This window comes from Leucoraja erinacea, unplaced genomic scaffold (assembly GCF_028641065.1).
Source record: "Leucoraja erinacea ecotype New England unplaced genomic scaffold, Leri_hhj_1 Leri_58S, whole genome shotgun sequence".
Lineage (NCBI taxonomy): Eukaryota > Metazoa > Chordata > Chondrichthyes > Rajiformes > Rajidae > Leucoraja > Leucoraja erinaceus.
In genome coordinates, this window is record NW_026576498.1 from 278,498 (window position 1) to 299,869 (window position 21,372).

At 42.3% G+C, this 21,372-nt stretch overlaps 1 protein-coding gene across 4 annotated transcripts in view; it reads left to right on the forward strand.

Moving 5' to 3' along the window:
* The window catches only part of LOC129694261 (P2R1A-PPP2R2A-interacting phosphatase regulator 1-like), a 31,889-nt gene extending 27,754 nt beyond the window's left edge, over window positions 1-4,135 (forward strand). For all 4 annotated transcript variants that reach the window (XM_055630976.1, XM_055630978.1, XM_055630977.1 and 1 more), the window contains exon 10: window positions 1,457-4,135. In XM_055630976.1, coding sequence (XP_055486951.1) covers window positions 1,457-1,589 — 133 coding nt within the window. In that variant the 3' untranslated portion in view covers window positions 1,590-4,135. The remainder of the gene's footprint in view (window positions 1-1,456) is intronic.
* Window positions 4,136-21,372: the final 17,237 nt, after the last annotated feature.

A 21,372-nucleotide genomic window follows, 5' to 3' on the forward strand; every position in this document is an offset into this window, starting at 1 on the left:
TCATTTCGTTAATGCACATCCCATTATTCTATTGTCCTTGGGAAATGGGTGTGGAGAGGCCTGGAATCATTGCGTCGAATGTACTTTCACAGGGTGGCGGGATAGGTAGATGGAATAGATGCAGTCAGTGGAAGGGAGGTTGGGTTTGCGCGATGGTCTGGGCTGCGTCCACAATTCTCTGCAATTTCTTGATCTCTTGAATGGAGCTGTTCCCAAACCATGCATCCCGATAAAATGCTTTTCAACTGATCGGCTGTAGACGTTGGTGAGGGTTGTTGGGGACATGCCGAACTTCCTATAAATAGCTATTTCTTTATCATTATTATCGACCTTTATTGTCATCTTGCAAAGCAACAGTTGTACAGTGCAAAATGAGAAGACGTTTCCCAGGGAATACCAGAGCATCGCACATAAAAACTTAAACATTTCACACATAAAATAAAAACGATATTAAAAAAAAAAATAGCAATTAGAATTAGAATTAGAAACATAGAAATTATGTGCAGGAGTAGAGGCCATTCGGCCCTTCGAGTCTGCACCGCCATTCAATATGATCATGGCTGATCATCCAACTCAGTATCCCGTACCTGCCTTCTCTCCATACCCCCTGATCCCCTTAGCCACAAGGGCCACATCTAACTCCCTCTTAAATATAGCCAATGAACTGTGGCCTCAACTACCCTCTGTGGCAGAGAGTTCCAGAGATTCACCACTCTCTGTGTGAAAAAAGTTCTTCTCATCTCGGTTTTAAAGGATTTCCCCCTTATCCTTAAGCTGTGACCCCTTATCCTGGACTTCCCTAACATCGGGAACAATCTTCCTGCATCTAGCCTGTCCAACCCCTTAAGAATTTTGTAAGTTTCTATAAGATCCCCTTCTCAATCTCCTAAATTCTAGAGAGTATAAACCAAACCAAGAGTATAAACCATTAGATCCTTTATTTGTCATTCACCGTAAGTCTGACAGTCCTGTCAGGGGTTATCCCAGGAATCAGTTCTGGTGAACCTTCTCAGGTACTCGATCGAATGGCTTAATTTTGCTCCTACTCATTTGTGAACGTTGATTCTCCCTCTATGGCAATAATGTCCTTCCTCAGATTTGGAGACCAAAACTGTACGCAATACTCCAGGTGTGGTCTCACCAAGACCCTGTACAACTGCAGTAGAAGTTTCTATAAGATCCCCTCTCAATCTCCTAAATTCTAGAGAGTATAAACCAAACCAAGAGTATAAACCATTAGATCCTTTATTTGTCATTCAGACCTTACGGTGTGAACAAAATGTCGTTCGGGTGTCAGGGGTTATGGGGAGAAGGCGGGAGAAGATGTTAAGAGAGAAAGATATATCAGCCATGATTTAGTGGCAGAGTAGACTTGATGGGCCGAATGGCTTAATTCTGCTCCTATCATTTGTGAACGTTGATTCTCCCCTCACGGGTTTATGTGTTCTTCCCGCAGCCTGGAGAGTGTGAACAGCAGCCCCCCCCAGACAGTGCCTCCATCGGGGCCCGAAGTCCCGGCCTTGCCAGCCGCCCCCGACATCACTTTCACTTCGCCCTTTGCCTCCATGGCTCATCCGCCGGGAATGTGAACCGAGAGAGAGAGAGAGAGAGACAATCGTACAGACTCCGAGCGACGGGGAAACACATGAAGCACTTTGATAGAGGACGTTGTATGATAGCATTCCTAATCAGTATTTTATAGTCAACTGTATAGTTAGCGAAACAAAAATAACAGGGTGGCCGGTGAGTGGGCGGCAGGTCTCTCGCTGCTACCCATTACCTGGGTCAGGCCACAGTCTGGTGGTGGAGCTTGACGCGCTGGGCTCGGACCCCATTCGCTGCCCGTTGTACATACCACTGTATAGATCGCTGATGAAGACATAATTGAGTTGTCCGGCCCTCTGTATATACGTGCCAACAGGGCTGGAGACCAGGTCGACCCACCTTATCCATTGACAGGATGGGGCAGTGCTCCCTGCCAGGGAGCGGCAGGAACGGACAGTCATTGCCGCTTCACGAGGAGGGGGGGGGGGGGGGGGGGGGGGAGAGCCTGAGCCTGGCTGGTGGAAGGAGAAGGCTCCCCTCCCTCAAGGACAGCCTTGAGAGCGGCTGGCCGCAGCAAGAGGATGTGCACCGAGTAACTGGACAAACAAACATCGCTTGCAGAAACGAGAGCGATGTGGCTTTTTGTTGCTCTATCTGCTTATATACCTTATGTGAAGTTGATTTTTCCCTGGATCATTTAACCAAAAATTTACACATCATTTAGGTCACCTTCTGTCTTGCCTTCATTTGTCCGTTTGAAGCTGCCCCCGTCCGAGAAGGTACTGGCTGAGCTACAAAGGTTGGACTCTTGACTCCCACCATGTACTCATTACACAAGATCTGTATGTGTTGTCTGCAACTTAGTCGGGTCCCCTTACAGTGTTACGTTTGTCCCTCAATTTACAGTGGTTTCCCTGTTGGACCAACGCCTTGTTTCAAACAGCCCGTCCATATGCTCTAGAGATGCTGCCTGACCCGCTGAGTTACTCCAGCACTTTGTGTCCTTTGTCTATTTCAAGCATTGTTTGTTGCTCCCTACCCGGGAGGGCACGCTCCCGTCCGTCCCCACAATGGAACCTCGTGTTTAGCTTGCCAGGTCTCCACTTTATCACTGAAGCTGCGCAGGCTGCCACTTGTAACGTGACCGAGCCTCTCCTTCTGCACGGCTCCGTCACGGTGGTTTGTTGCTGTACATAAGAAATGGCTCACTAGTCCTACAGGCAAAGCAATTAAAGGAAGGTTCCATGGGGGAGAGGCAAGTGCACAAGCCACTAGTGACCGAGAACAGGAACAATCCCAGTGTGCGGAGTTCTGGGAAGTTGTTGACAAAACCTGAAGTCACCCAGAATTGTGCTATCTTTGCCCGTGGAGATGGTGCAAGCAGCCTGGCACCTTTTGATTGCAAAGTGGTGGATTCATTCAGTGCATTTCGTGCTCACAAAGGTCTACAGCAGGACCTTTGTTCAAAAGTCATAGTAGCAGCATGAGACCATTCGTCCCATCAGGTCCACTCCGCCATTCAATCATGGCCGATTTATCTTTCCTCCTCAACCTCATGCCCCTGTCTTCTGAGTTCTCCACATATCTTTTGACACCCTCACGATTCAAGAATCTGTCAATCTCCGCTTTAAAAATACCCCAAAACCTGTCCTCCACGGCTATCAATTCCACAGATTCACCACCCTCTGACTAAAGAAAGTCTGCTTCCTCTCCTTTCTAAAGATGCATCCTTTTATTCTGAGGCTGTGCCCTCAGGGCTGGCTGCCCTGTCTTCCCGACCACAATCTGGTCAGTATCATATCGTGAAACTGTTCGGCCCCAGGCCCCCGACCGACTGTAGCGATTCTTTGCGAATCTTGTCTCTTTCCTTCCCGCGGGTGGATTCTGCGGAGCCTGCCGTCGCTGCCGGGTGGGGGGGGGGGTCTCGGCTTGTGGCCGAAACCCTCATTTGCTGGTCAGATGTCGGGACGGGGCAGATGAGCGGCGAAGGACTTGAGCAGCACCCACCCCCCATCCCCCCACTCCGTCCGCGCCCTTCGCAGCTTTGTCTTGTGGTCAGTGCGTGTCGCTGCCGCTCCCTGGAAGTGTAACAATGTGCACGGTGATTTACAGGTGGATCCTGTGCGTGTTTGGGGGAAGCTACACCTGAAGAACTGACTCATTGCACCTAATTTTGTACCAAAGCCTCTTAAGAGAAGCATGGAGTAATTTTAAAAAGTAATCAATGTTTTATTTTGATTATCTTGATGCCTTTCTGTGCTTGGATTCCATTCACTTGCTGCTTACCATTGTACAGCACCCTGGTTTTTATCAGCTAGTACTGTGTCATGCCAGTTCATGTGCGATGCCTCAACAGGTTTAAAAAAAAAAAAGATTCTTTACTAATCAGTGGTCTCGTGAATCACTGAGTATGGTTGACACGATATATGAAGAAAATAAATCATAATTGGTGCCAATTTTATATTTTTATATAATATTTATAGATACACAATGAGAGTTCTCTGACTTCTGCCTATCCAGAGAGGCTGGACTTGTCTATTATTGCCACTCGTTATGTCATTTGAAACAATAAATTTGTTAATTGCTAGGATATGAGTGAGAATTTCAACGGTCAAGTAAGTGTTAGTAGTCCATTGGAAGAAGTAAGAATCGTTATTTACAGATTGCTTTTGATGTTACCGTATTATCCACTGGCCTGGATCCTAAAACCAGTCTTTCGTTCAGGTAAATTCCCAAGTGAAAATGCTCTGCGTACGTACTCCGTGGGGAAAGTGTAATGTGGCTCAAGAATCTGTAGACTTAAAGAAACAGTCGAGAAGGCATAGTATGCTTGGGTATTCAGATCAACACGGGATAAGTTGAACGTTAGGGCTTTATTCTTTGGAGCGCAGAAGGTTAAGGGGGGACTTGATAGAGGTTTTTAAAATGATGAGAGGGATAGACAGAGTTGACGTGGAAAAGCTTTTCCCACTGAGAGTAGGGAAGATTCAAACAAGGGGACATGACATGAGAATTAAGGGACTGAAGTTTAGGGGTAACATGAGGGGGAACTTCTTTACTCGGAGAGTGGTAGCTGTGTGGAATGAGCTTCCAGTGAAGGTGGTGGAGGCAGGTTCGTTTTTATCATTTAAAAATAAATTGGATAGTTATATGGATGGGAAGGGAATGGAGGGTTATGGTCTGAGCGCAGGTATATGGGACATGGGGAGATTATGTGTTCGGCACGGACTAGAAGGGTCGAGATGGCCTGTTTCCGTGCTGTAATTGTTATATGGTTATAAGTGTACAGTGACATAGATCACACAGCACAGAGGTTCACCGACCACTGGTGGAAGAAAGTCAACCTGCTTCGAGTGGTCATCTTGGAAGGCGACTCGATATCGTGGGATGTGAGAAGCGGAATGCTGTTGTTTCAGCGACTTCAGAAATAATACATCAGGTAAAGGATTCCCATCTACTGGATATGAAGTTGCAATTTTGGACTTTTTCTAGAACTTAGTTTTCAACATCAATGATATTTAGATAACCTTCAAAAAACGATTTTTAAAAAAAAAGTGTTTCTGACAAAACTTGATAATGTTAGAAGTTTGTGAATGAAGTAGGTAAGTATTTTAAGAGTGTAAACACAAGGAAGTGGAGATGGTGGTTCACAAAAAGACAATTTTCACATTTTCATATTTAAAAAAACATTTGGACAGGTACATGACGGGAAATGTTTTAAGATATGAGCCATATGCGGGCAGGTGTGACTAGTGTAGATGGGGCAAAGACACAAAAAGCTAGAATAGCTCAGCGAGTCAAGGAGCGCACCGCTGGTTACTCAAGCTTCTTAATCATATAACCATATAACAATTACAGCACGGAAACAGGCCATCTCGGGCCTACAAGTCCGTGCCGAACAACTTTTTTTTCCCCCTAGTCCCACCTGCCTGCACTCATACCATAACCCTCCATTCCCTTCTCATCCATATGCCTATCCAATTTATTTTTAAATGATGCCAATGAACCTGCCTCCACCACTTCCACTGGAAGCTCATTCCACACCGCTACCACTCTCTGAGTAAAGAAGTTCCCCCTCATGTAACTTCTGTCCCTTAATTCTGAAGTCATGTCCTCTTGTTTGAATCTTCCCTATTCTCAAAGGGAAAAGCTTGTCCACATCAACTCTGTCTATCCCCCTCATCATTTTAAAGACCTCTATCAAGTCTTATCTTCGATTTAATTCAGCATCTGCAGTTCCTTCCTACACATGTAGATGGCAAAGCAAGTTGGGCTTGTTTTCGCACTGTATCACTCCACGTTTCCAAAATTGAACATGACATGAAATGAATGGACGTTAACTTTGTGGCTTGCCAGTTATTTGTCAGCTCACGTTACCCTCCGCCCCAACCACCGCTGAGATCTATATTTTGGCGCCATTTTTAAACTTCCCAGGCTCAAAATATAAATTAATATTTAAAAAAAAATAACACAGATTGTGCCCTACCAACAGTTGAAGTTAGGGGGCAGCAAATAGTAATAAATAAATGGAGTTTGTTGTGGCGTTGTTCCTACGTGGACAGTTGGGGTTTGGGTGTCGTTTTCAAAGCCCGGGGGCAGTTGTTTTTGTTGTAGCCCCATGCAGACGATTCATAAGAGATAGATGCAGAATTAGGCCATTCAATTCAATCATGGCTGATCTATCTTTCCCCCCTTAACCCCATCCCCTGCCTTCTCCCCGTAACCCCTCCTGATGGTTGCTTGGCTGCTGATGTTTTGGCGGTCAGTTGTCGTTGTAGTCACCGTGACTATGGTGACGATTGGGTGCCATTTGCAAGCCAAAGTCATTTCTTGTTGTAGTTGCCTCCACGTTCCCAATGCTTTGGGCGCCATTTATAAATGGCGTCCAGGCAGTTTTCTTTTGCAGCCACCTCCAGTTTAAATTCCATTTGGAATATTTTCGAGGACCAAGAACCTCGCTCCCAGTGTGACTGTTGGTGGCCTGCTGAGTTTGGCCGCCATTTTCAAGCCGAAGTCAGTTGTTGTTGTTGCCTCCAAAATAAAAACATTTCTTCCATCGAACAAGTCCTATGACAGGAAGTTCGATTTGTTACTAATATCTATGAGAAGCGAGTGTTACCAAACTTCTGAATTCACTGGGATGGAACCCTCTCCAAGACAGACGTAAAGCTCCCCGTTTGACCTGTTTGGTACAAAATATTAAATGGTCAGCTCGACATAGGGTTGGGTTTAGTGTAGGTTTGATAATCTTTCAGGAGTAGACGAGGGCATTCAATCCAATTTGAGATTGTCCAGCTACCAACACAGATGCGTACAGCAATTCATTCTTCCTCTGCACAATGAAAGCATGGAATAGTCTTCACCCTACCAAACCAAATTTAAGGGAGCTCTTTTTCTCCAAGAGCCCATTTTTGCTTAAGTCCACCCTCCGGTTTAAATTCCATTGGGAATAAGTTTGGAGGACCAAGAAGAACCAACGGCGGCGGCCAGTTGCGGTCGTGGTTGTGGTAATTGCAGCCACCCCGCTCTCTCAGTGTGACTAATAATAATAATAAACTTTATTTCGGACTCAAGGTCCAGACAATAGGCTACATTACATAAAAATGCATTGCATATTAAAGAATATAAAGTATATATAAAATCTTAGTATATCACTTATAAAAGCATCATAAATTATATACTAAAAAAAATCCAGAATAAAAGAATGATCAATGTCCTACAATGAGATAACGATACAGTTAGATGATAGAAACATAGAAAATAGGTGCAGGAGTAGGCCATTTGGCCCTTCGAGCCTGCACCGCCATTCAATATGATCAAGGCTGATCATCCAACTCGGTATCCTGTACCTGCCTTCTCTCCATACCCCCTGAACCCTTTAGCCAGAAGGGCCACATCTAACTCCCTCTTAGATATAGCCAATGAACTGTGGCCTCAACTACCTTCTGTCACAGAGAATTCCACAGATTCACCACTCTGGTTAGGACCGAGATGAGAAAATCATTTTTCACACAGAGTGGTGAATCTGTGTGAAAAATCTGTGTAGTTGAGGCCAGTTCATTGGCTATATTTAAGAGGGAGTTAGATGTGGCTAAAAGGATCGGGGGGTATGGAGAGAAGGCAGGTACAGGATACTGAGTTGGATGATAGAAACATAGAAAATAGGTGCAGGAGTAGGCCAAGGATTTCCCCTTTATCCTTAAACTGTGGACTTCCCCAACATCGGGAACAATCTTCCTGCATATAGTCTGTCCAACCCCCTAAGAATTTTGTAAGCTTCTATAAGATCCCCCCTCAATCTCCTAAATCCTAGCGAGAACAAGCCGAGTCTATCCAGTCTTTCTTCATTTGAAAGTCCTGCCATCCCAGGAATCAGTCTGGTGAACCTTCTCTGTACTCCCTCTATGGCAAGAATGTCTTTCCTCTGGCTGGCTTCTGCTGACACCTTGTTGCTTTCTAAGTTATATTTCCGAGTTCTAGTATAAATCAACCATTTCTATTAACCCTTTTCTCACAGTTTAGGAGACCAAAACTATGCAATACTCCAGGTGTGGTCTCACCAAGGCCCTGTACAACTGCAGTAGAACCTCCCTGCTCCTATACTCAAATCCTTTTTGCTATGAATTCTAACATACCATTCGCTTTCTTCACTGCCTGCTGCACCTGCATGCCTACTTTTAATGTTTAAGAAGGAACTGCAGATGCTGGAAAATCGAAGGTACACAAAAAAGCTGGAGAAATTCAGCGGGTGCAGCAGCATCTATGGAGCGAAGGAAATAGGCAACGTTTCGGGCCAAAACCCACTGTGAATAGAATAGAATAGTTTCTTTATTGTCATTGTAACATGAACCATGTACAACGAAATTTAAAAATGTCAGCCAGTCAGTGCACCATTCAAACATTTCTAAAAGCTAACGATACATACAAGATAAAATATTAAAAGATAAACAACTCAAATAAATATCATGAAAATAGCACGCATAAACAACCCTCCATCCTTCTGTCGATCTCACAGTGTACCACAGTACCTTAGTATGTATCGCCCCTGCGTTCCTTGGCGGCTACATTTAGTGCTTTTATAGCAGTGGGGTAAAAACTGTTTTTTAGTCTGTTCGTCCTTGTCCTTGTAGATCTGTACCGTCTGCCTGACGGCAACAGTTCAAACAGGGGAGTGTCCGGGGTGGGAAATGTCCTTTATAATACTCTAGGATTTTTTGATACAGCGGGTGAACTGCTTGCATTTTGGGTGGACTATAAAGTACTGACTCCTGCAGCCACAAACATGTTACTAACACTACACCATCTAGGGTTCCTGTGGGTGGGCTGCTTGCATTTTGGGTGGACTATAAAGTACTGACTCCTGCAGCCACAAACATGTTACATAGAAATTAGGTGCAGGAGTAGGCCATTCGGCCCTTCGAGCCTGCACCGCCACGCATATGATCATGGCTGATCATCCAACTCAGTATCCCGTACCTGCCTTCTCTCCATACCCCGATTTCCCTTAGCCACAGCCACATCTAACTCCCTCTTATGTAGCCAATCGCCTCAACTACCCTCTGTGGCAGAGAGTTCCAGAGATTCACCACTCTCTGTGTGAAAAAAGTTCTTCTCATCTCGGTTTTAAAGGATTTCCCCCTTATTAAAAACTGTGACCCCTTGTCCTGGACTTCCCCAACATCGGGAACAATCTTCCTGCATCTAGCCTGTCCGTCCCCTTAAGAATTTTGTAAGTTTCTATAAGATCCCCTCTCAATCTCCTAAATTCTAGCAAGTACAAGCCGAGTCTATCCAGTCTTTCTTCATAAGACAGTCCTGACATCCCAGGAATCAGTCTGGTGAACCTTCTCTGTACTCCCTCTATGGCAATAATGTCTTTCCTCAGATTTGGAGACCAAAACTGTACGCAATACTCCAGGTGTGGTCTCACCAACACCCTGTACAACTGCAGTAGAACCTCCCTGCTCCTATACTCAAATCCTCTACGGCAATAATGTCCTTCCTCAGATTTGGAGACCAAAACTATACGCAATACTCCAGGTGTGGTCTCACCAAGACCCTGTACAACTGCAGTAGAACCTCCCTGCTCCTGTACTCAAATCCTCTACGGCAAGAATGTCCTTCCTCAGATTAGGACACCAAAACTGTACGCAATACTCCAGGTGTGGTCTCACCAAGACCCTGTACAACTGCAGTAGAACCTCCCTGCTCCTATACTCAAATCCTTTTGCTATGAATGCTAACATACCATTGGCTTTCTTTACTGCCTGCTGCACCTGCATGCCTACCTTCAATGTTTAAGAGGGAACTGCAGATGTTGGAGAATCGAAGGTTACACCAAAAAGCTGGAGAAACTCAGCGGGGTGCAGCAGCATCTATGGAGCGAAGGAAATAGGCAACGTTTCGGGCCGAAACGTTGCCTATTTCCTTCGCTCCATAGATGCTGCTTACCCGCTGTTTCTCCAGCTTTTTTGTGTAACCTGCCTACCTTCAATGACTGGTGTACCATGACACCCAGGTCTCGCTGCATCTCCCCCTTTCCCAATCGGCCACCATTTAGATAATCTGTCTGAAGAAGGGTTTCGGCCCGAAACGTTGCCTATTTCCTTCGCTCCATAGATGCTGCTGCACCCGCTGAGCTTCTCCAGCTTTTTTGTGTAACCTTCGATTCTCCAGCATCTGCAGTTCCCTCTTAAACACTCCAGGTGTGGTCTCACCAAGACCCTGTACAACTGCAGTAGAACCTCCCTGCTCCTATACTGAAATCCTCTACGGCAATAATGTCCTTCCTCAGATTAGGAGACCAAAACTGTACACAATACTCCAGGTGTGGTCTCACCAAGACCCTGTACAACTGCAGTAGAACCTCTGAAGAAGTCTGAAGAAGGGTTTCGGCCCGAAACGTTGCCTATTTCCTTCGCTCCATAGATGCTGCTGCACCCGCTGAGTTTCTCCAGCTTTTTTGTGTAACCTGCAGTAGAACCTCCCTGCTCCTAGACTCAAATCCTCTATGGCAAGAATGTCTTTCCTCAGATTAGGAGACCAAAACTGCACGCAATACTCCAGGTGTGGTCTCACCACATTGCCACTTTCATTTCACTGCACATCTCGTATGTGTATGTGACAAATAAACTTGACTTGACCAAGACCCTGTACAACTGCTATTACTAGCACTACACCATCTAGGGTTCCCTGTTGGTGGACTGCTTGCCATTTTTGGGCGCCATTTTCAAGCCGCAGTTCAGTTGTTTAATGTGTGTGTGTTTTGTGTGCGTGTTTTTTTTTTTTCGCCGAGCCGGCGGCGCCACCACCTCTGCCACGGCCGCCATTTTGCAGCGGCCTTGTTCCTTCTTCATGTTGTTGTTGTTGTTGTTGTTGTTGGCCCCTCCCCCCCCTTCCCTCCCGCCCGCCCGCCCGCCCGCCCGCTCCCGTGCTGCCCCCGCGCGCGCGCGCGCCACCTAACCAACGGTTGGCTGGCGGTTTGGGCGCCATTTTCAAGCGCAGGGAGGAGGTGAGTGAGAGGATTTTTCGCCGAATATTTTTTAATGATTTTTTTTTTTTTTTTCCCTTCTACTTCTTCCTCCCGCTCTCTTCCTCTCCCCTTTCGTCTCCCAACACATTCCACCCCTTGTTTTTCTTCTTTTAATCCGCTTACTCAGCCCCCCCCCCCCCCCCCCCTCCCCTCTCAGAAAGACAGAACAACGTATAATAATCTTTAAAAAAAAATAAAATTTAACCTCCCCTGATTCCTCTTGTCTCTTTCTCTCCTATTCTACTATTTGAATTGCATTTTTAAAAATCAACTCGTGCTAATGTCAAACTGTTTTGCTTTTTTTAGTTTAGTGAATAAATGTTTGGGTTACATTTCACATCTAGGGTTTTTTTTGCTAGTCCAATGCAATACAACACAATACAATCAGTTTTATTCGTCACATTGCACATTAGTGCAAGTGAATTGAACTTGTCATTAGTCCGTGTAGTTATTTGGAATTAAACCTACTATTTGAATTGCATTTTAAAAAATACAGCTCTTGCAAATGTCAAACTGTTTGCTTTTTTAATTTAGTGAATAAATGTTTGGGTTACATTTCACATCTAGGGTTTTTTTTGCTAGTCCAATATTGCACATAAGTGCAAGTGAATTGAACTTGTCTTTAGTCCGTGCAGTTATTTGGAATTAAAACTACTATTTGAATTGCATTAAAAAAAAACAACTCTTGCAAACGTCAAACTGTTTGCTTTTTTAATTTAGTGAATAAATGTTTGGGTTACATTTCACATCTAGGGTTTTTTTTGCTAGTCCAATACAATACAATCAGTTTTATTCGTCACATTGCACATAAGTGTAAGTGAATTGAACTTGTCATTAGTCCGTGTAGTTATTTGGAATTAAAACTACTATTTGAATTGCATTTTAAAAAATACAGCTCCTGCAAATGTCAAACTATTTGCTTTTTCAATTTAGTGAATAAATGTTTGGGTTACATTTCACATCTAGGGGGTTTTTTTGCTAGTCCAGTCCAATACAATACAATCAGTTTTATTCGTCACATTGCACATAAGTGCAAGTGAATTGAATTTGTCATTAGTCCGTGCAGTTATTTGGAATTAAACCTACTATTTGAATTGCATTTTTTAAAATCAACTCGTGCTAATGTCAAACTGTTTGCTTTTTTTAATTTAGTGAATAAATGTTTGGGTTACATTTCACATCCAAGGTTTTGTTTTTTTTTTTGCTAGTCCGTGCAGTTATTTGGAATTAAAATTACTATTTGAATTGCATTTAAAAAATACAGCTCTTGCAAATGTCAAACTGTTTGCTTTTTTAATTTAGTGAATAAATGTTTGGGTTACATTTCACATCTAGGGTTTTTTTTGCTAGTCCAATACAATACAATCAGTTTTATTCGTCACATTGCACATACGTGCAAGTGAACTGAACTTGTCATTAGTCCGTGCAGTTATTTGGAATTAAAACGACTATTTGAATTGCATTAAAAAAAAACAACTCTTGCAAATGTCAAACTGTTTGCTTTTTTAATTTAGTGAATAAATTGACTATTTACTATTAGTGAATTAAATTGACTATTGACTATATAAATGTTTGGGTTACATTTCACATCTAGGGTTTTTTTTTTTGCTAGTCCGTGCAGTTATTTGGAATTAAAACTATTGCAAATGGTGCATTTTGATTTTAATATTTCCACAATGAAAACCAGCAGTAAGTGCAGATTTGGGCAGAATACAAGTCACTTTACTGCATCTGCACTGAACTTTTGCAAATGGTGCATTTTAATTTTAACCTGTTTTTCCCCAATGAAATCCAGCAGTAAGTAGAATTCATGCAGAATACAACTGCCCAGAAATTTTGCAAATGGTGCATTTTGAATTTAATCTTTCTTTCCTCAATAAAAATAGCAGTAAGTAGAATTTGTGCAGAATACAACTGCAACTGCCCAGAAATTTTGCAAATGGTGCATTTTGATTTTAACCTGTTCCTCAATGAAAACCAGCAGCAGATTTGTGCAGAATACAACAGTCACCTTACTGCAACTGCCCTGAAATTTTGCAAACCCCCCCCCCATAAAATAAGGATTGGCACTGTATTACTGACGGTAGGGTTGCGGGAACAGGGGCAAATTCAAACCAGCTCACTCTTTTTCGCAGCAACCCCTGTGCATTAATGTCGCATCTTGATCAGCAGAATGCGCAATTATCAGTCAAGGATATTCCAGGAACCCTTTACATTTCATGTTCTGCTTGGGAACGGCTTTCGTACTAGCTATTCAAGCATCAACGATCGTTTTTAGCCAGTTCTATTACTTTCCCAATTAACAATTAGTTAGCTGGTGAAATTCAAGTCATGAAACATTTTTCTTGTGCAAAATGTTTTAATTGTTTTAATAGTTTTTTTTAAAAAAAGGTTAAATATTGCAGCTAATTTTGTGCGTTTTTTATTTTGTTCATGAATCTCTGATCCCGAATGGAAATGGAGGGAATAACTATTTTTTGTAGATTTTGAGCATTGACACCAAATTTGCTGCAGAACATAAAAGATAATGGAAACAAATGTTAAACCTATTTAGTCACAAATGGAATTAAGTTCAGAACGGGTGAACAAAAAGTAATGTTTTTAAAGCTGATCGAGTATTGAAATCCTTTACGTAAATTGTATGATTTTGAAAGTTTATGTAAGTGCATGTACAAATGGTAGCACTAACATTTACAACTGGCAATATCCATATCGAAGAATGGTGCATTTTATAAAGTTACATTTTATAGGTGTGTAACTTGGAGATCAGCTGCATTGGTTGTGTTAACGACTTTTGATATGTATAAAAACTCTCAAGAAATTTGAAAGAATGAACAGCACAACTTTAACCGCGAGGATATATTTTTTAACCATAATAAAATATTTTATTTTATGATGTCCAGTTTTTGTGTCTGCCTAATTTAGAGTTCTGTCTCACATTTAAATTGAAAAATTGGTCAGCAGCAAACAAAACTACAGTTTCTCTGCAGCAATCTACATGATACAGTTGCTTGTGAAGCTAACTGCATATATTCGAGGTTTATTCCAGCCTTAACCCCTGGTGTTCAATTGTGCGTACGGTTTTATTGCCTCTTAATTATTTTATGAGCAATTTAGTTTTCGGGAATGCAGTTAGTTGGTGGCTAGGTTATGTTGATTAAAAAAAAAACGAGTCTGCAATTGGAAATTGGATACTGATTAATTGGCTTTAGGCGGTGGAGGTTGATTGTAAAACACGTTCTCCGTTTATTAAATTGTACCCTCAAGCGTGATCAGATTCAGCACATCCACGGGTCGTCGAAGATACTAAAAGCCCCATTATGCGATCCTTACAATGATGCCTTTAGGTTGTTTACCGAACAAATAATTTGTATAGATGCATATAATGTAATGATACTGTTCATGTTAAGTAATGGTAAATCCTGATAAGAGAAAAATATCGAGACCTAAGCCCATATCTACCTGCACCCAATAAAAGCTGAATAGTTAATACAAACTATTGCATAGGCTTACCATATATTTATAATGTTTTTATTAATCCCCGGAGACAAACAATTTCAGTTCAATGCTATAAAACTCCAGATATTAAAAAAATGTATTTAGTTTAACTAATTTGTAGGCTTCTTAACTACTGGGTAGAATTAACCACTTTTCAAAAGGAATCCCAAACCATGGGTATACTTAAACTTGGAGGATGTTGGGCTGAAATTTAACTTTCCCAAAGCCCCAAAGACAAATAAAAGTCTGGCAATTAATTATTACTGACGATGTGTTGATTTTCGATGCAAAATTTCAATATTGCAAATCGGAAATTGGAAGATCTTAAATGAGAGTGGATGTCTTCATTTTAGGTTTTGGACAGGAGGGTGGCGATGCGTAATTCTAGATCTGTCGCTACCAGAGGAGCGTGTTGCATTTTTAAAAGACAAAATGTGTTTATTTTGATAACTTTCCAATGAAATTTGGTTGTTTGGATGCTGAACTAAGATTAAGTTAACAGTGCAGTGCCCTCCATCATCTGGTCTTTGCAGTTGGGTGCTTGGAATATGTCTTGATAAGAGGGCAATTTGGGCTTCCTTGAGGTGTAATTGTTCTATAATTCTATAAATGGCTCCTTGGGCTAAAGGAATCGAGGGATATGGGGGAAAAGCAGGAACGGGGTACTGATTTGGATGATCATATTGAATCTGGCTTGAAGGGCCGACTGGTCTACTCCTGCACCTATTTTCTATGTTCTATGTTTTCTGTAATCACACAGTAGGGGGATCCGATGGATAGTTGGAAACGGAATTAAGAGCAGAATTAAAGGCTTACAATCGAGACTAGTCGCTAGAATATGAATTCTGTAGCAGTATGAAAGTAAATGTTTTTACATTTGCACTTGACGTTGTTGAGACTGTTCTGGTTGCCACCCATTGGAAGCTCATGATAGTACTGGAGAAATTGTTGTGGAGATTCGCCAGGTTTCCTGTAATGAGGGTAGGCTGTAGAAGATGCTAGTTTATGCGAAAGAAGGCAGTGCTGGAGTAACTCAGCGAGTCAGACAGCATCTCTGGAGAACATAGTCGATGATGTTTCGGCTCAGGACCCTTCAGGATAGATTGGCTGAGTTTGTTTTCTTTGAGGCTGAGAAGTTTGGGTGGGGCTCTGATAGACATACCAAAATTATGAGACGTATTTACCAATACCAATACCATTTATTTGTCATTTGAACCTCACATGAGGTTCAAACAAAATGTGGTTTCTGCAGTCATACAAGAAAAGAACCAAGACACACACCAACACCATTTGCACAAACATCCATCACAGTGAATCTCCTCCTCACTGTGATGGAAGGTAAAGTCTTGTCTCTCCCCTGCTCTACATTCTTCTCCCGATGTCAAAGTCAAAGCCCCCGGCGGGCGCTAGCAAGTCCGCGGCCATTTAAAGCCGCGCCGGACGATTTGAAACTTTCTTGGCATATTTGTTTAAATCCAGAAGATATAGGCTTAAGGTGAGAAGTAAGAGGTTTAAAGGGGATCTAAGGAAGATCATTTTCATTCATGGTAGTTGCAATCTGGAAAGGATGGCTTGCAACGGTGATGGAGGCAGGTATTCTCTTAATATTTAAGAAGCATCTGGCCAGTTAATAGAAAACTGTGGTAGGAGTGCTGGTAGCTGGGAATAATATTGCATTGGGATAGCATGTGCAATTTTGGTCGCCTCGTAGAAATGATATGGAGGCTTTGGAGAAAATGCACATTTACCTGAATGCTGCTCTGATTCGAGGTATTAGTTGTAAGGAGAGGTTGAACAAACTTTCCTGTTTTCTGTCGCGCACCAAAGGTTGAGTGGAGAAGTATATATTTATGAGAGGCAAAGATGTTTTAAACAGTCAGAACTTTTTCTCCATGGTAGGAATGTCAAAGATTAAAGAGCATAAAAGGCAGATGGGGAAAGTTTACAGGGGAGGTGCATGTTTTTTTACACAGAGATTGGTGGGTGCTTGGAATATACTGCCAGGGGTGGTGGGAGAATTAGATATGATAATGGCATTTAAGACTTTTAGATAATGTATCTAAAATATCAAAAAAGATTAACTTGGAACTCATGTGGGCTAAAGGGTCTTTCCCCATGCTGTACAGTTCTATGTTCTAGATAGGTAGGTACTTAATGTTAAGAGTAGGGTATTTAATGTTGATATTCACTGGGAATGGAACAATGAAATACTTACTTACTGGATGTTTACAGGATGGATGTGGTGGGCTGAATGGCCTGTTTCTGTATGTATGACGTTGTGCTTTAATTTTGATTTGCACCACAAAAACGAGAGAGTGAAATGAGAGAAAACCTTAGAAGTATGGATGCATTAGAGCATGGTTTGGGAACTGCTCCATCCAAGGCTACAAGAAATTGCAGAGAATTGTGGACACAGCCCAGACCATCGCACAAACCAACTCCCCTTCCATTTATACCTCATGCTGCCTTGGCAAGGTCAGTAACATAGTCAAGGACGAGTCTCATCATGGCCACGTCTTCTCCCCTCTGGCAACAGACATAGAAAGTGAAAAAGCACACTTCCAAATTCAGGGACATTTTCTTCCCAGCTGTTATCAGGCAATTGAACTATCCAACCACAACTAGAGAGCAATCCTGAACTATCTGCCTCATTGGAGATCCTTCGACTATCTTTGAACTGACTTTGCTGGCTTTATCAAGCACTAAACGTGACTACTGACATGGGATACTGCTTATTTGCAAACGGCCACAAATGCACTTGGTGCTTGCTAATTTGAGAAATAATCACTAGGCTTTAAAAAAAAATTGGTTTCCTTGGCTGCTTTAAGATTTGGAACTGAATTTTCATGCAGTTTGTCAATTTGGATCGGTGCCAGTGAGTTTGTACGTTGAATTTTAAAAATCAACTTTTTATACTCTTAGTAGACATACGAAAGTGCAGATGTGGTTTGCAAATAACGATTCAAAGTGTTGCAGTGACTCAGTGGATCAGGCAGTACCTCTGGAGGACATGGATAGGTGATATCCCAGGTTCAGACATGTAGTAGGGGGAAGAAACAAAGTCAGGCAAGTGATAGTTGGATACAGGTGAGGGAGATTGATTGACAAATGAGTAGAGACCAGAGATGTAAAGAAAACAGATTAAGGCGAAGGAGGTGTGAAATGCCAAAGGAAAGGATATGGGTGGGTGGGGTGAGGGACGCGGGCCTTATAGTGGAAGAAATGGGTGCGCATCCAAGTGCACAGGAAAGGGAGTGGGATGTGGGTTGTTACAAAATCCCAACATCCATACCCGAAACGTCACCTATCCATGTCCTCCAGAGATGCAACCTGACTCGCTGAGTTACCCCAGCACATCGTGTCTATGCTTAGTATTTTGAGTGACCCCCTGGGACGCATCCTTTATCATTCTTTACTCACAGATACCGTTGTGAAACTGGTATTTGTGCATATACTTCCAGACTACCTCTCTTTTCCTGCAGGGGTCCTCACACTGCAGGGTGTGGAGATTTGCAAAGTGGGTAGAATGAGGTTTGTATTTGTGCCGGAGGTGCACAAAAATGCTGGAGAAACTCAGCGGGTGCAGCAGCATCTATGGAGCGAAGGAAATAGGCAACGTTTTGGGCCGAAACCCTTCTTCAGATTTGTGCCATCCACCTGTGATCGTTTTACAGACCTTGACAAGGAAATGCTCCAAAACCTGGGGAAATCAAACGTCTTGCACTGTCAACTAGATTTATGTTTTAATTCGTAGTTAACAATCAGGAATTTTACTGGCGTGGATTAGACCAGGTCGTGATAAAATGCTGCAAGATTTATGCACAAAAAGAAATGATATCTACATAGGAGAACATTTTGAATGTGAGCATTCTTACATAATGCAAGTCATTGTGATTAAGGATACAATGTAAATGATAAACACAAGTACAAATGATGTGTAATCAAATAATGAAATGTTATGGTGAACGGCTTTAAAACTGGTTAACTTTCAAAATAAATAGTTGAATTCTTGTGGAGTTGGGTCATTGTTTAGTGCTCTTCACTTATTTTCTTTCCCTTCGAACCACATAATAATATAATATATTTTATTGTCATTGCACATAAACACAACGAGATTTGGTATGCAGCTTCCATCCGATGTCATAACTTAAATAACTAATAACATTTAGATTTAGATATGACATTACTATTGTTGATAAAGGTCTATGCTTAGACACAAGATGCTGGAATAACTCAGCGGGACAGGCGGCATCTCTGGAGAGAAGGAACGGGTCGAGACCCTTCTTCAGACTGAGGAAGGGTCTTGATCTGAAACTTCATCCATTCCTTCTCTCCAGAGATGCTGCCTGTTCCGCTGAGTTACACCAACATTTTGTGCCTACGATTTAAACCAGCATCTGCAGTTCTTTCCTACACTAAGGTTTAATCATTACACTGCTTAATAATTTCACTCACCACCAGTTTTTATCTTATCTTGCCTATCAGTGTGGAACTGATTGTATTATAGAGACCAACCTTTACATGTTTAAATGTTAGAATTTTATATCCAAGTATCTCACGGCCTCCAATTTTTTTCCTATAGTTCTCAGCTTTTCATGGTGTTCAGGGTTGAACTATGCCTAACTCAATCCAATGTAAAATGTTATTAAAGTGTGGGAACTGACTCGCCCCTCCATCTAAGCAAGATAAATACATCCCATCCTTTGAGCTTCTTACGACCAAGTAAGGGTGTTTGTCGATTGATAGCTCCATCTTGTTGGCACATATGTAAGACAGCTTTCTGCTACCATTAAAGGTTTAAAATGAATTTGTGGGACACATTATAGTTTTGTATTTAAAATGCAGCGGCTCTGTACAGAATGTCTCAGAGCGTTTGTTACCAGATATTGTTTGTTACCAGATATTGCTTCACACTCAAACTGGAAATTTGGGACTGAAGGGCTTGGGTTATATGCAAAGACAGGACAGGCTGGGTGTGTTTCTTCTGGAGCAGAGGAGGCTGAGGAGTGACCTTATGGAGGTTTATAAAATCTATGGAGAACAAAAATGCTGGAGAAACTTAACAGGTGCGGCACCATCTATGGAGCGAAGGAAATAGGCAACGTTTCGGGCCGAAACTCGTCTTCAGACTCCGAGTCTAAAATCTTTGACGGGTGGTCACTATCGTTTCCCCAGGGTAGGGGAATCTAAAAGTAGACAGGGATAGTTTTAAGGTGAGATGGAAAAAGTTTGAAGGGGACATGAGGGGCAAGTTATTTTGCACAGAGATTGGTGGATTATGGAATGAGCTTCCAGTGGTAGAGGTTTAAGATGTTTGGATGGGCATGTGGATAGGAAAGACTTTAAGGAATATGTGGCAAATGGGACTAGCTCAGGTATGCACATTGGCATGAATGAGTTTTGTCGAAGGGCTAGTTTCCATTCTGTATGGCTCTAACGTGACATTTGGAAGAGAAAGTCGTTCTTTTATGGATATTCGTATAAAATATGTTTACTTTGAATGGTCAAATCTAAGTTAATGCTGGCAATATCCAGATAGTGATGTGCTTTGACCTAATGATCAGTACAGTTGTATATGGCTGATCCCGTACCTCTTCTTACTTGGCTGTCGAACCTTTTTGTCTTCTAATTTTTATGCCGCTGAAAAATCTGCTTTTCTTCGGCTGTGAATCTATTTTTATGAACTGAACATTCACAGTTCAACAGAAAATACCCACTTCTGCAAAATGGCTGACTTCCTGATCCACTATAAATCTCCCACTTTTTGACTCGCCGATTATTGAGAGCTGTGGGCTATGTTCAAGTCTTCAAAAACAAGCTGGTTGTTCATCTTGCCAGCCTTTGCCGTGTTGTTTCTGAGAGTAACCGAGCATAATATTTTTAGTCCCAGTGATCTGATAGTGTGGTGTTTTCTGCTTTCTGGAATGGGCAATGATCTTGAGGGGGATACCTTGTATTTAACAATGCATTTCAGAGTTCATGAACATTAATTCTTTAAACCCTGTAAAAGCAGAGTGTAGATTTCCTGTTAGATTTATTAATTTTATTTCAGGCAGCTGAGTGAAAGTTTTGAAGCTGCCTGAACCACGTAGCCTTTGCATGACTGCATTGGACACTTTGGAAAAACAATGTTCTTGTTGCAAATAGCATTTAATATTTCCATCACCAGCCATGTAAATCTAAAATGTATTTGGGTCGTACAGTCATTGGAAACTTTCACCATGGATTTCCAGTGTTAAAATGTCAGCCGCCGCATTTCCCTGTTCCACCTGCAGGAGGCATTTGGGGATTTCCATTTTGACGAGAGTAAAAAGACATGTTGCTCGAGACCGCTCTGCTTTTACATTTTGTTTTCTGACTAAACTATCGGTACTCGAAGTCAGATTTTAAATCAAATTTAAAATGAGTTGTTTCCTAAACAACGCCAGTGCTAGAGTAACTCAGCGGGTCAGGCAGCATCTCTGGAGAACCTGGACAGGTGAAGTTTCACAGTGTGCTGGAGTAACTCAGCGAGTCATAGACACATAGAAAATAGGTGCAGGAGTAGAGGCCATTCGGCCCTTCGAGCCTGCACCGCCATTCAATATGATCATGGCTGATCATCCAACTCAGTAGTATCCTGTACCTGCCTTCTCTCCATACCCCCTGATCCCTTTAGCCACAAGGGCCACATCTAACTCCCCCTTAAATATAGCCAATGAACTGGCCTCAACGACCTTCTGTGGCAGAGAATTCCAGAGACTCACCACTCTCGGTGTGAAAAATGTTTTTCTCATCTCGGTCCTAAAAGATTTCCC